Here is a 12,568-nt window from a genome sequence, read left to right as displayed (position 1 = left end):
CTCTTTTCAAATCATATTTTGTTGGTCAATTAAATTAGAGACCAACGAGAAAGATGTTTCTAAATCTTGGAAAGTTTTTGGTGCCGTCGGAGACAGACCATAATATGATTATATCTTTTAAAATATCTCTCATATTTCTATTATTATATTATCATATCTTTTCCATATATTTATTATCTTGTTCACCAAGTTAAGTTATTCATCGGAGTATAATAAATAGGATCTATTGTTATTTTCATTAGACAATCAATGAAAGTACAAGTGTTTATCTTTAATTTACTGTCTTTATTTTTCTGCATTAGATTGATTGACGAGGTTCAATTTCCTCGCAACTTTCTCCTATCTCTACTCGATAAAGGGTTAAACCCTTATCAGACCACTAATCCATTTCACGCCAATAATTGGAACTTTTGCTACGGTAATCTACACTACTTATTAATTGTCGTGGCCCACACCAGCGAACAGGAGACTACGAGCTTTCTTTACTATTCTCTCGTCATTTGTCATTCATCTCTTCATAATCCCCCACTTCTTATTTTTCCATCCGTTGACTTTTCCAAAACAAACATAAAAAGCTGATCGGATCAGAGATGGCGGCGACTGCTTATGCGTCTCTAGTGTCGTTGCTGAATACTATGGATCAGATCCACACTCATCCTTTCCTTTCCACTTGCTTCGACATCCACCAGTTTCAATCTCTTCGGGAAAAGGTTGATTTTCTCATCGATTTTGTGGAGAATTATTCCGAAGAAGCAGAAGATCTGATGAGGCTGATTGGGGATGCAGCTCGTGAAGCTGAAGACATGATTGAAGTCGAAGCTGCTGATCGAATTATTGCTTCATCTGCTACCAAAAGTCTACTAATGTTACATTGCCTCAAGAAAATGATACGAGAGATGAGCCCCATCAAGGAAAAGGCTATCAAGTTTAAAGAGGAAACCCCATCCGTGAGTTCCATGCCTCCACCATCATTGCCGTCGTCATCATCAGCTCCTCGAGCAGCTAATAAGACTACCATGCTGGGATTTGATGGCTATGTGGCGCAGCTTCTGGATGAGCTCATTGGACATGATTCTCGAAGAATACTCCCAATTGTCGGAATGGGAGGCGCTGGTAAGACCACTCTTGCCAAAAATGTCTATGAAAATGCACTTGTGGTGTATCATTTTGATGTTCGTGCTTGGGTTACTGTATCTCAAGATCATAATGCAACTCATATGCTGTCACAAGCTCTTTCTTGCCTACAAGTAGGGGATATCGAGAATCAATCTGATGATCAACTAGGTGAAAAGTTGTATAAAACTTTAATTGGTCATAGATATATGATTGTATTGGATGATGTGTGGAGTGTTGCAGCTTGGGAAAAGATTAAGCCTTACTTCCCGGAAAATGGTAATGGAAGCCGGATTGTTGTGACGACCAGGGAACAAGAAGTGGTTAATTACTTTGGCTCCTCTTCACTTGCCGTGGATTTTCTTAATTATCAAAATAGTTGGGACCTTTTTTGTCAAGTGACATTTGCAAAACAAAATTGCCCCCCTCAGTTGCAAGAAATAGCGAAGAGCATTGTCACAAAGTGAGGAGGACTTCCACTTGCAATCTGTGTTATTGGCGGGCTTCTTGGAAAAGCTCCTAGAACCGAAGAGTATTGGGAGCAAATAAAAAAAGACAAGAGCTTGGTTATGGAATATTCAGGTGAGGGAAACCAACCATCCAACATATTATATATGAGTTACAAGCATTTGCCTGTTCGTTTGAAATCATGTTTTCTCTACTTGGGATTATTTCCGTAAGATTATTCGATAGATGTGTGTGAACTTATCCAACTATGGGTTGCCGAAGGATTCATAAAAGCATCTAAAAACGAAATTTTGGGACAAGTTGCAGAGAGTTACATAAAGGAGCTTGTTGATAGGAATCTTCTTTTAGTTTATAGGTTGACAGAACACAACAAAGTAAAATATTATTGTGTTCATGATCTTGTAAGAGAGTTGTGCATAAAGACAGCAGAAAAGGAAGATTTTTATTGTGTGCAAAGAGACTTAGATGGGAGGCGTCATTACATATTTGATGAAAGACCAGCAAGTTTTTACCTTGAAGAAGCTCCGACTTCAGAAAAGCCATCAGTTTTCAGTCCTCTAATATCGAGTTTGCAGGGAGAAGCACCATTTAAGTCTAGATTGTTGAGAGTGTATTTTGGTAATCGTGAGAGTATTCTGGACATTTCTCTTAAACAAATCAACGTGCGCTACGCATGCTACAAATACCATGATAAATCTCATGGAATTAGGCAAATTCCTCAGTCAATATCACTGTGTTGGAGTCTGCAAACTTTGATTGTGTCCAACTGGTGGTACACTAGTTCTTTACCATCCGAGATTTGGAAGATGCCACAACTTAGGCATATAGATATTCATGACCATATTCAAATTGATCCTCCTGCAGCAGGTGACGTCTCTGTTTTACAAAACTTACAGACACTTAAAACAATAAATAATCTCATTTTCAGTGAGGAGTTGTGTGCCAAAATACCCAACATTAGAGAATTGAATATTCTGTACAAGTTTGAAGCGGTATCAGCTGTTCTGTACAAGTTGGCACAAGGATTTGAACTAAATCAATGTTTCCATCTGAATAATGTTGGCAGCTTAAGTAAGCTTGAATCGCTAAGAATCGATTCGTCAAGCAAGTCTGAGTTGTGGAGGAAGCTATATATAGATGAATTTAAGCTACCGAATTCCCTCAGAGAGCTCACTTTACACAATTTCTCTATTGGGGAGAAGGGTATGGCAATGATAGCTTCGTTACCTCATCTTCAACTTCTTGAATTATGGGATGCAGTACGAGGAGCAGAATGGAATTTTTTTAAACAGGAATTTCATAACTTGAAACATCTTACCATTTCTAATGGTAATGGTTTGATTAATTGGATTGCTGACAAATCCAATTTCCCAGTGTTGGAGACGCTTTACCTTTCATCACTACGGAACTTGGAAGAGATTCCTTTAGATATTGGAGAGATATCCACACTTCAAAAAATAACTGTTCATGATTGTTCAGAATCAGTGAACATGTCGGCAATAAGGATACTAGAGGAACAAGAGGATCTCGGAAATCAATCCCTTCAACTTATAATTTATATCGGCTTGGCAGCAATGTTGGAAGAGAGCAAGCAACGATACACATCCCGAAATCTTCAGATCTACAGGTAATGTGGAATGACAAATACTTCCTCCGTCCTAATAAATATGAAACATTTAGTTTATGGCACGAGATTTTATATAGTGTTGTTTTGTTTATTAACGAAGAAAAAGTAAAGAGAGGAAAAAGTAGAGACAATGTTGTTTTCATTTTACAAAATATTTAATTTTTAATGAACAATTAAAAAGAAAAAATATTTAATGGGACAGAAGAGTATATATATCTAGTAGTTTTTTTTAGATATTGGTTTATGATTGTAAACTCTATTATGATGAGACTAACAGCATGATTTTTCCTCCTAGTTTTATGGACTTTTAGTGTTAGTTTGGTCTTATCGGTCGAGGCTCTGAGACTAATGACTAAGTTGGGAGTCGAAACGCACAACCAATGCATCAATAGTCAAAGAGTAATTCACGCCAGCATGCCCGAAGGCAAGGATCGTGCGCTCGGTTCCATCGCGGGGAAATCGATGATATTTAGGTAATCTATTGAAAAACACTCTACTACGTTGTTATTCTATTTATTATACATTTATTTTCAATTGTTTGCATATTTTGACAACTAAAGAGACCACCGTCTTAAAAAATTCCCAATAACTTCCCAAATCCGCATTATTCAAGATATTTAATATGATACCTACAAACAAAATATTCTTGATCACATCCGGCCCTATTGCAGCGTCATTTTTTTGGCTGTTGAAGATTATCTAGCGAGACTAACTGATGTGAATGTTGAAAATGGAGAAACCTCCGTTGAAGAGGATGGAGAAATGCAGAAACGTCAATTACGGGAGGAAAAAGAGAGAAGGATAAAATATACTCCCTCCGTCCCATAAAAGTTGAGTCACTTCATTTTCTATACTCATTTTGAAAAAATCGTAATAAATAGTTAGAATGGATAAATAGTAAAGTAAAATCGAGAATAACGTAGATAAGAGTCTTCTCTACAGTATTTTCAAATTTACTTTACTATTTATCCATTTTAACTATTTATTATGATTTTTTCAAAATGAGTGCGCAGAATGAAATGACTCAACTTTTATGGGACAGAGGGAGTATTTTATTGATTACATTTTGGAAGAGTTGACTATAATTTACAATAAATTGCCTTATATATTGGTTGAGAAAAAAGTTATACTAAATCCTAATTACATTTTATTTTCCAATTCTAGTAGTTAACCAGGTTCCTTCTTCCACCCTTCCTGAATAATAAAGGCCATTAATTCTAAAACGAATTCAACGATTCAGCGTGATTTAAAAAATGAAGGGTCGTTTTCCTATTCAATGATCGTCAAATGTTCTGAGTTGTGAAAACAATTGCATGATACAAATTTCAGGCAAATGAGTTCATTGATTCAACTGGTATTGATTTTTTGGCTGTTTGCATTGGAAACGTTCATGGAACATACCCTGCTGGCGGCCCAAATCTTAGACTCGATTTGCTCAAGGTAAATTACTTAAACTTCAAGTGTTTTCTTTTTCCTGTAAAATTAATATAACACAATCACTATCAGTATAAGTATTTCCAGATTTGCCCAATCACTATTGGTATACCCGACCAATTTGAAGTCTGAAACTTTACTGTACCATAATCCAAATTTTAACGTACCAGCAACATAACGGAGTATTCTTCGAGCTGCGCCAAGATGCTGCTTCGTTGGATTATGCATATATCTCGACACTACACTTATAGAAGAAGCAATGTCAGGCCTTGTATGAGTAAGGTAGTTAAGTCCTCCAAGGAGACTCCTACATATTGTACCATCAGCATGTTCGGTTCCATCAACACGCTGCAACTTCTCGTTAACCTTCATAAGTGTTTCTGCAATTTCACAGTTGCTCATGTGAAATTTCTTCAAAAGGTTAGTAGCATGCTTCTCTTGACTCACAATGATTCCATCCTTGCTTTGCTTCACCTCAAGTCCAAGAAAGAAACTTAACAAACCTAAGTCTGTGATCTCAAACTCATTCATCATATTAGACTTGAACTCATCGACTAATGATTGAGATGAACCCATATAAATCATATCATCCACATATAGACAAACAATAAGGAAATCTTTGTTACCTTGCTTCTTGAAATAGAGAGTGGGCTCATTATCACTTCTTGTGAATCCGCTTGCTCGAAAAAAAGAGTCAATTCTGCTATACCACGCACGTGGGGCTTGTTTCAGCCCATAAAGGGCTCTCCTCAGCTTGTAAACCTTGTCTTCTTGGTCATAGATAGAATACCCTTCTGGTTGAGAGACATAAACCTCCTCTTCCAACTCACCATTGAGAAATGCATATTTCACGTCGAATTGATATACAGGTAATTAGGTAATTGTAATTGAGCAGCCACAACAAGAAACATTCTCACTGTTTCAAATCGAGCAACAGGAGAAAATGTCTCTTCATAATCTACACCATGCTGTTGTGAGTATCCCTTGACAACCAACCTTGCTTTGTGCTTTTGAATACTCCCATCAGAATTGTACTTTGTGCGAAACACCTACTTGAGCCCTATTCTGCTGGTTTTTCAACAAGCTGCCATATTTCGTTCTTCTCAATGGCCTCCAACTCAGGTTCCATTGCATCTTGCCATATTTTGTGTTCTACAGCTTCATCAAAAGAAATAGGATTATGAAGAGAACCAGAAGGTAAGTGAACGAAAATGCTTCGGAGGTGTTCCATCTAGGGCGCCAGAACCCTTTTTGGCCGTCAATTAGCACCGCCGGCCACTGTTAAGGGGAAACCCCTTAACACATTTCTTTTCGGCATGTAATTTAAGAAAAATTGTTTTAAATGAGTTAAATAAAAGGAGAATAAAGTAGAAAGAAAAAAGGTAGAGAGATGAAAAGAGAGTAAAGTAAAAGAGACTAAAGTATTTTTTGCTAAAAAAGAAAATGACAGCTAAAGTGGGACAACTCAAAAAGGAATACGACTCAGCTAAAGTGGGACGAATGGAGTATTAATTTTAAATGAAATGTGAGTGAAATGAGTTAGTGGATATATTAATGTGAGGGAGAACTTTTTCCAAAAAGTAAGTGTAACCTTTTTTTGTGGGACAAACTAAAAAGGGAAGTTGACATCTATTATGGGACGGAGGGAGTAAAATCTACGTCAAAAAATGATTATACTAATTATTAATTGCTGATGTTGTGGCCCACACCAGCGAACAAGAGACCCACCTCTATGTCAAAGAGCTTTTTTTGTTGTATCAGTCTTTCTTTACTATTCTCTCATCATTTGTAATTCGATTTTCTTCTTCATCATTCATCTCAACATCCCTACTTTATTTGTCCTTCCGTTGACTTTTCCAAAACGAACAACAAAAGCTGATCGGATCATCATCGCAAGATGGCGGCGACTGCTTATGCATCTCTAGCTTCGTTGTTGAATACTATCAATCAGATCCAAACTCATCCTCTCCTTTCCACTTGTTTCGATAACTACCAGTTACAATCTCTTCAGAAAACGGTAGATTTTCTCGTCAATTTTGTGGAGAATTATTCTGAAGAAGGAGAAGATCTGATGAGGCCGATTGGACATGCAGCTCGTGAAGCTAAAGACATGATTGAAGTCGAAGCTGCTCATCAAATTACTACCTTATCTGCTAGCAAAAGTCTAACAATGTTGCTTCGCCTCGAGAAGATGATACGAGAAATGAGCTCCATCACGGATAAGGTTATCAAGTTTAAAGAGGAAACCCCATCCGTCCGTTCAACGCCTCAACCATCATCATTGTCTTCATCATCGTCGTCACCAGTTCCTCGTGCAGCTAATAAGACTTCCATGCTGGGATTTGATGGCTACATGGCGCAGCTTCTGGATGAGCTCATTGGACATGACTCTCGAAGAATACTCCCAATTGTCGGAATGGGAGGCGCTGGTAAGACCACTCTTGCCAAAAATGTCTATGAAGATTCTCATGTTGTGTATCATTTTGATGTTCGTGCTTGGATTACTGTGTCTCAAGAATATAATGCAACTCATATGCTTTCACAAGCTCTTTCTTGCCTACAAGTACGAGATATCGAGAATAAAACTGATGATCAACTAGGTGAAAAGTTGCATCAAACTTTATTTGGTCGGAGATATATGATCGTATTAGATGATGTGTGGAGTGTTGCGTCTTGGGAAAAGATTATGCCTTACTTCCCGGAAAATGGTAATGGAAGCCGAATTGTTGTGACAACCAGACAACAAGAGGTGGTTAATTACATTGGCTCCTCTTCACTTGCTGTGGGTTTTCTTGATTATCAGAATAGTTGGGACCTTTTTTGTGAAGTGACATTTGCACAACAAAATTGCCCTCCTCAGTTGCAAGAAATAGCGAAGATCATCGTCACAAAATGCGGAGGACTTCCACTTGCAATCCGTGTGATTGGTGGGCTACTTAGAAAAGTTCCGAGGACCAAAAAGTATTGGGAGGAAATCACAAACGACAAGAGCTTGGTTATGGAATATTCAGGTGAGGGAAACAAACCATCCAACATATTGTATTTGAGTTACAAGCATTTGCCTGTTTGGTTGAAATCATGTTTTCTCTACTTGGGATTATTTCCAGAAGATCATCAGATAAACGCGTCTCGTCTTATCAAGTTATGGGTTGCCGAGGGATTCATAAAAGCATCTAAAAACCAAAATTTGGAACAAGTTGCAGAGAGTTACATAAAGGAGCTTGTTGATACGAATCTTCTTTTAGTTGGTAGATTGACAGTACACAAGAAAGTAGAAAATTATTGTGTTCATGATCTTGTAAGAGAGTTGTGCATAAAGACAGCAGAGAAAGAAGACTTTTATTGTGTGCAAAGAGACATAGATGGGAGGCGTCATCACATATTTGATGAAAGATCGACAAGTTTTTACCAAGAATCTGTGACTTCAGAAAAGCCATCAGTTGACGAACCTCTAATATTGAGTTTGCAGAGAGAAGCACCATTTAAGTCTAGATTGTTGAGAGTGTTTTGTGGTAATGGTGAGAGTATGCTAGACATTTCTCTTAAACAAATCAACTTGCGCTACGCATACTACAAATACCATGATGAATCTCATGGAATTAGGAAAATTCCTCGGTCAATATCACTATGTTGGTGTCTGCAAACTTTGATTGTGTTTAATTTGTACCCAGTTGTTTTACCATCCGAGATTTGGAGGATGCTACAACTCAGGCATATAGATATTTGCGATCATATTCAAATTGATCCTCCTGCTGCAGGTGACGTCTCTGTTTTACAAAACCTACAGACGCTTAAAACAGTAAAGAATCTCATTTTTAGCGAGGAGTTGTGTGCCAAAATACCCAACATTAGAGAATTAAATATTCATTGCGACTTGAAAGAGGAATCGGATATTCTGTACGAGTTGGAAGAGAAATTTGAGCTGGATCGGTGTATGCGTCTGAATACTACTGTTGGCAGCTTAAGTAAGCTTGAATTGCTAAGTATCGGTTCCCCAAGCAAGTTTGAATTTCCAAGCACAGATGATGGTTTTAAACTACCGAATTCCCTCATAGGGCTCACTGTAGGCAATTGCACTATTGGGCGGAGAGCTATGGAAATGATTGCTTTGTTACCTAATCTTCAACTTCTTGAATTGTCGGATGCAGTATCAGGATCAGAATGGAATTTTTTTTTACAGAAATTTCATAGCTTGAAACATCTGACTGTTTCTTTTTCGACTTGTTTGATTAATTGGATTGTGGACAAATCCAATTTTCCTGTGTTGGAGACACTTTATCTTTCTTCCTTACTGCACTTGGAAGAGATTCCTTTAGATATTGGAGAGATATCCACACTTCAACAAATAACTGTTTGTGAATGTTCAGAATCAGCGAACATGTCAGCAATAAAGATACTGGAGGAACAGGAAAATCTCGGAAATCAAGCCCTTCAAGTTATAATTAATTTCGGCTCAGCAGCAAAGTTGACAAAAATAGATAAGATCAAGGAACCTTACACATCCAAAAATCTTCAGATCTACAGGTAATAATATAGAATGAAAAATACGTGTATTTCTTCCCATTTTCCGTCTTTTATGCTATGTGATTTCTATACTCCCTTCTTGGTACGATGGAATGAAATGAAAATGAGAATAGTTCGACGGTAGAAATGAAAAGACATTTTTTAACATTTCCTTTGCATTTTCATCCCGTCCTTATTCCATTGTACTAGAAAAATGAATAGAATAGAATAGGAATCATGTTCTATTTCATCATATAGTCTTTATTTCTTCTACACATCTTCGTGAATTTGATAATTTAAAATTATACATTTTCCTTTGAATAAAATTATTGGAATATATTTTTATCAGCCTTATTTTTATACTGTAATTATTCTACTCCCTCCGTCCACCATTTAAATAACCTTTTTGACTCATCACGAGTTTTAAGAAATTATTTGACTTTGTGAATAAAAAAGTAAAGGGCGAAGTGAGTGAAATGTGAATTTAGAGTGTTAGTTTTATAATCAGTGATGTAACAGACTCGTGCTTCTTATACTTGAATTAATGCAATTATCTTCTCTCAACTCTTCTCCCTAGAAGGAAAATCTATGATTATTGGTGTTTTTCTGATAACCGCTCTAATCATCGGAGACCCTGATATCGTACCACATTGAATGTTTTTATAGCTCTACATTAAACCAATTCTAATAATTTTGTAAATATTCTTATAGACAATTAATTAAGTTTAATTAGAATAGAAAGTCAATAAAACAACTATTTTTAAAATTTTGATGATTATCAATGTTTTAAAATAATATGTTATTAAACGAACCGTTCTGATCATCGGAGACCCTTATTGATGCACTTTTTATTAGTACTATATATAATACTCCTTCCGTCTCATTTAAGATGACACGTTTTCCTTTTTAGTTTGTCCCAACTAAGATGACACATTTCCTTTTTTTGGAAACTTTCTCTCTCCAATTAATACATCCAACCATTTTTTTCCACCCCTACTAAAATATTCATCTGTCTTTTTCTCTCTATTTTAATACTTTCACCAACCTTTTCTCTCTCCAATTAAACACATTAATCAATAACTCCTAAAATCCCGTGCCGGCTAAGGAATGTGTCATCTTAGCCGGGACAAAGGGAGTATATATAGTATAGCTAATGGTCATATATCGAACACAGGGAAAACGATAACAGACTGTCTACCTTCTAATAAGCGTCTTCTACTATTTGGAAAAATAAAAGGTTTTAGATTTTTGAAAAAAAAAATTGTATAAACAAGAGCAAATAACAATTGCAGATAAAACATAAAACACAAAGATTAATCAAATGAGATAAAGGGAATTCTGAATGTGCTTTCACTTGGTTATACAAATTCCAACTACAACACCCCAGCACAGTTCATACTTCACTAGAACAAGTCACAAATATAACAAAGTGAATTACAAACACTAGGGGCGTCAATCTTAGATTAGTACCTCCTAAAAGCTTCTAAGACTCCTAATGTTCTCGCTCTCAATTAGCAGTGCCGTTTCAAGAGAAGCTAATTGTAACGTCAACTATTTCTTCTAACTCGCAAACCTCCTCTCACGAATATGTTGCAATCCAATAGATTCATAACCAATTGTGTCACTCAAACGTGAAACAATTATCGTATCAATATTTTCACCATGCTAGTAGCCATGGGTATCATTTGATCATCTTTTCTTCTGATTTAGTGTTTTCAAATATTGCCTCCTGCTAAATCTGATCACTTTTAAGCTATTGATGTTCTTGTTCATTTGTCACTTGTAAGATCACATCGATTCATTGGAACTGCAATGACTCTTTATACTGCATGAGTTAAAAGAAAAATCTGTAATAATGATCATCAGCAGGTAGATGCTAGATTAATTAATCTTGTTTATTTCTGAACAACATGATATATGTGCTTTAACTTCAAAACGAGGATTTCACATTGTTAATTAAGAACATCGCTCTTGGTAGTCCTCGAGATTAAAATGAAAGTGCTTGGCTTACTTTCTCTATTGGTGTAAAAGGCAAAACAGGGATTCAAGAATTTCAGAAATTAATTGTATCGATCAAGGAACTGATTGGAAAAGACACTCGTTTTATCGAAAGGGAAAAAGAGATAGGAAACTCCTCCTTGAGGCCACGGTTTTCACAGCCTACAATGATCTTTCTAGATGATTCTCCTAATCTCCACAGCTCTCCTTTTTATAGGAGTTTACAAATAAGCTAAGCAATCAATCATATCCTTATTATATAATAGTAATAGATAATGATGAGAGCAATTAAAGGGAAATAATATTTGTAATTAGCAAATATCTCTGCAATCCTCAATCAGCAATTCTTGACCATGGTAACTTCAATCATCTTCTCAATGAACTCCTTAATTCCAGCAATCACCATGATCTCCTTAATTCTTGTTGATTTGGGTACAGGTTATAATTCGTCACCTGTCGTGGTCCACATGTGTAGACCTTCCAAGAACGATTGCCATCACTTTCCTTGTCTAAGTTGAGTGAATGAACATGCAGGAATGTGCTGAGGTTAGAAAGGCATACATGGGTTCATAAACGAAGACTGAGAAAGATGTTGTCAACGTAATGACTTCTGCAAAGGAAGCAATGAAAGTTGTGGTTGCTGAGAAGATGCATCTCTTTGGTTCTGCTGGAAAAGCATGGTAACCAGCTCTCTCTTTTCTTTGTTCAACATTTTTCCTATTTGACGATAACCACAATAAGAAATTTGGAATTCATATGAGCATGTTTACATTAAGATATGGAAGAAGTTTTGAATGTAAAGAGAATGACTACGGATGTTGCGAATGGTTTTCAGTTGGTCTGTGGCATATGTATCAAAAACAACGTCAAGTAGCATAGTTGTTGTAACACTAACAAATGACCGTGTATGCACACACACTACGTACTCCACCTTATGCTGCCTAATAAACTGTCTAAAACATCACATTCAGGGGCAGGGGCAGTTCAGTTGCAATGATTACTTGTGATTAAAGGCCATGTCTATCACCTCAAATTACTGCTACATCACAGAATGTTGATTCACCACCTAAGCCCACAACAATAATAAAAGAACAATTGTGTTTATTATTGTGATATGAAAGGCGTTTTGATAATATTACTCATAAACTTTCACAGGAACACTAATCATTACTGTATAACAGAATTCCTATGGAGTTGATTAACCAAAGGTTTGTGTATGTAGACTGTATAGATGAGTTACCCCTATCTCAATTGTTAACTTGGTCATCCATAACGTAGTCTCTCATACTAATAGCATCCATAATGGGGCGGACTATCAATTCCTATGAAGTTGATTAACCAAAGGTTTGTGTATGTAGACTGTATAGATGAGTTACCCCTATCTCAACTGTTAACTTGGTCATCCATAACGTAGTCTCTCATACT

General features: G+C 36.5%; 3 protein-coding genes across 4 annotated transcripts; all 3 read left to right on the top strand.

Moving 5' to 3' along the window:
* Positions 1 to 533: 533 nt before the first annotated feature.
* LOC125207502 (putative disease resistance protein At1g50180) lies at positions 534 to 1,805 on the top strand. Its single transcript, XM_048106878.1, has one exon. The coding sequence runs from the start codon at positions 591 to 593 to the stop codon at positions 1,578 to 1,580; it is 990 nt and encodes a 329-aa protein (XP_047962835.1). The 5' UTR covers positions 534 to 590; the 3' UTR covers positions 1,581 to 1,805.
* On the top strand, positions 1,683 to 3,212 carry LOC125206119 (putative late blight resistance protein homolog R1A-3). Its single transcript, XM_048105416.1, has 2 exons — positions 1,683 to 1,695; positions 1,807 to 3,212. Exons 1-2 carry the CDS (start codon positions 1,683 to 1,685, stop codon positions 3,210 to 3,212), a joined length of 1,419 nt encoding a protein of 472 aa, XP_047961373.1.
* LOC125207501 (putative late blight resistance protein homolog R1A-3) lies at positions 1,961 to 12,060 on the top strand. 2 transcript variants are annotated; one of them, XM_048106877.1, is made up of 7 exons: positions 1,961 to 3,208; positions 3,504 to 3,681; positions 4,538 to 4,648; positions 4,813 to 5,062; positions 6,639 to 7,653; positions 7,750 to 9,166; positions 11,678 to 12,060. In XM_048106877.1, the coding sequence occupies exons 2-7, from the start codon at positions 3,557 to 3,559 to the stop codon at positions 11,745 to 11,747; spliced, it is 2,988 nt and encodes a 995-aa protein (XP_047962834.1). In that variant the 5' UTR covers positions 1,961 to 3,208; positions 3,504 to 3,556; the 3' UTR covers positions 11,748 to 12,060. The 2 variants fall into 2 exon arrangements, with proteins under 2 accessions (XP_047962834.1, XP_047962833.1); XM_048106876.1 differs by having other exon boundaries at positions 6,639 to 9,166.
* Positions 12,061 to 12,568: the final 508 nt, after the last annotated feature.

This window comes from Salvia hispanica, chromosome 2 (genome assembly GCF_023119035.1).
Source record: "Salvia hispanica cultivar TCC Black 2014 chromosome 2, UniMelb_Shisp_WGS_1.0, whole genome shotgun sequence".
Classification (NCBI taxonomy): domain Eukaryota; kingdom Viridiplantae; phylum Streptophyta; class Magnoliopsida; order Lamiales; family Lamiaceae; genus Salvia; species Salvia hispanica.
The sequence above is the reverse complement of the archived record's forward strand: the minus strand, read 5'-3'. Positions and strand labels throughout refer to the sequence as shown.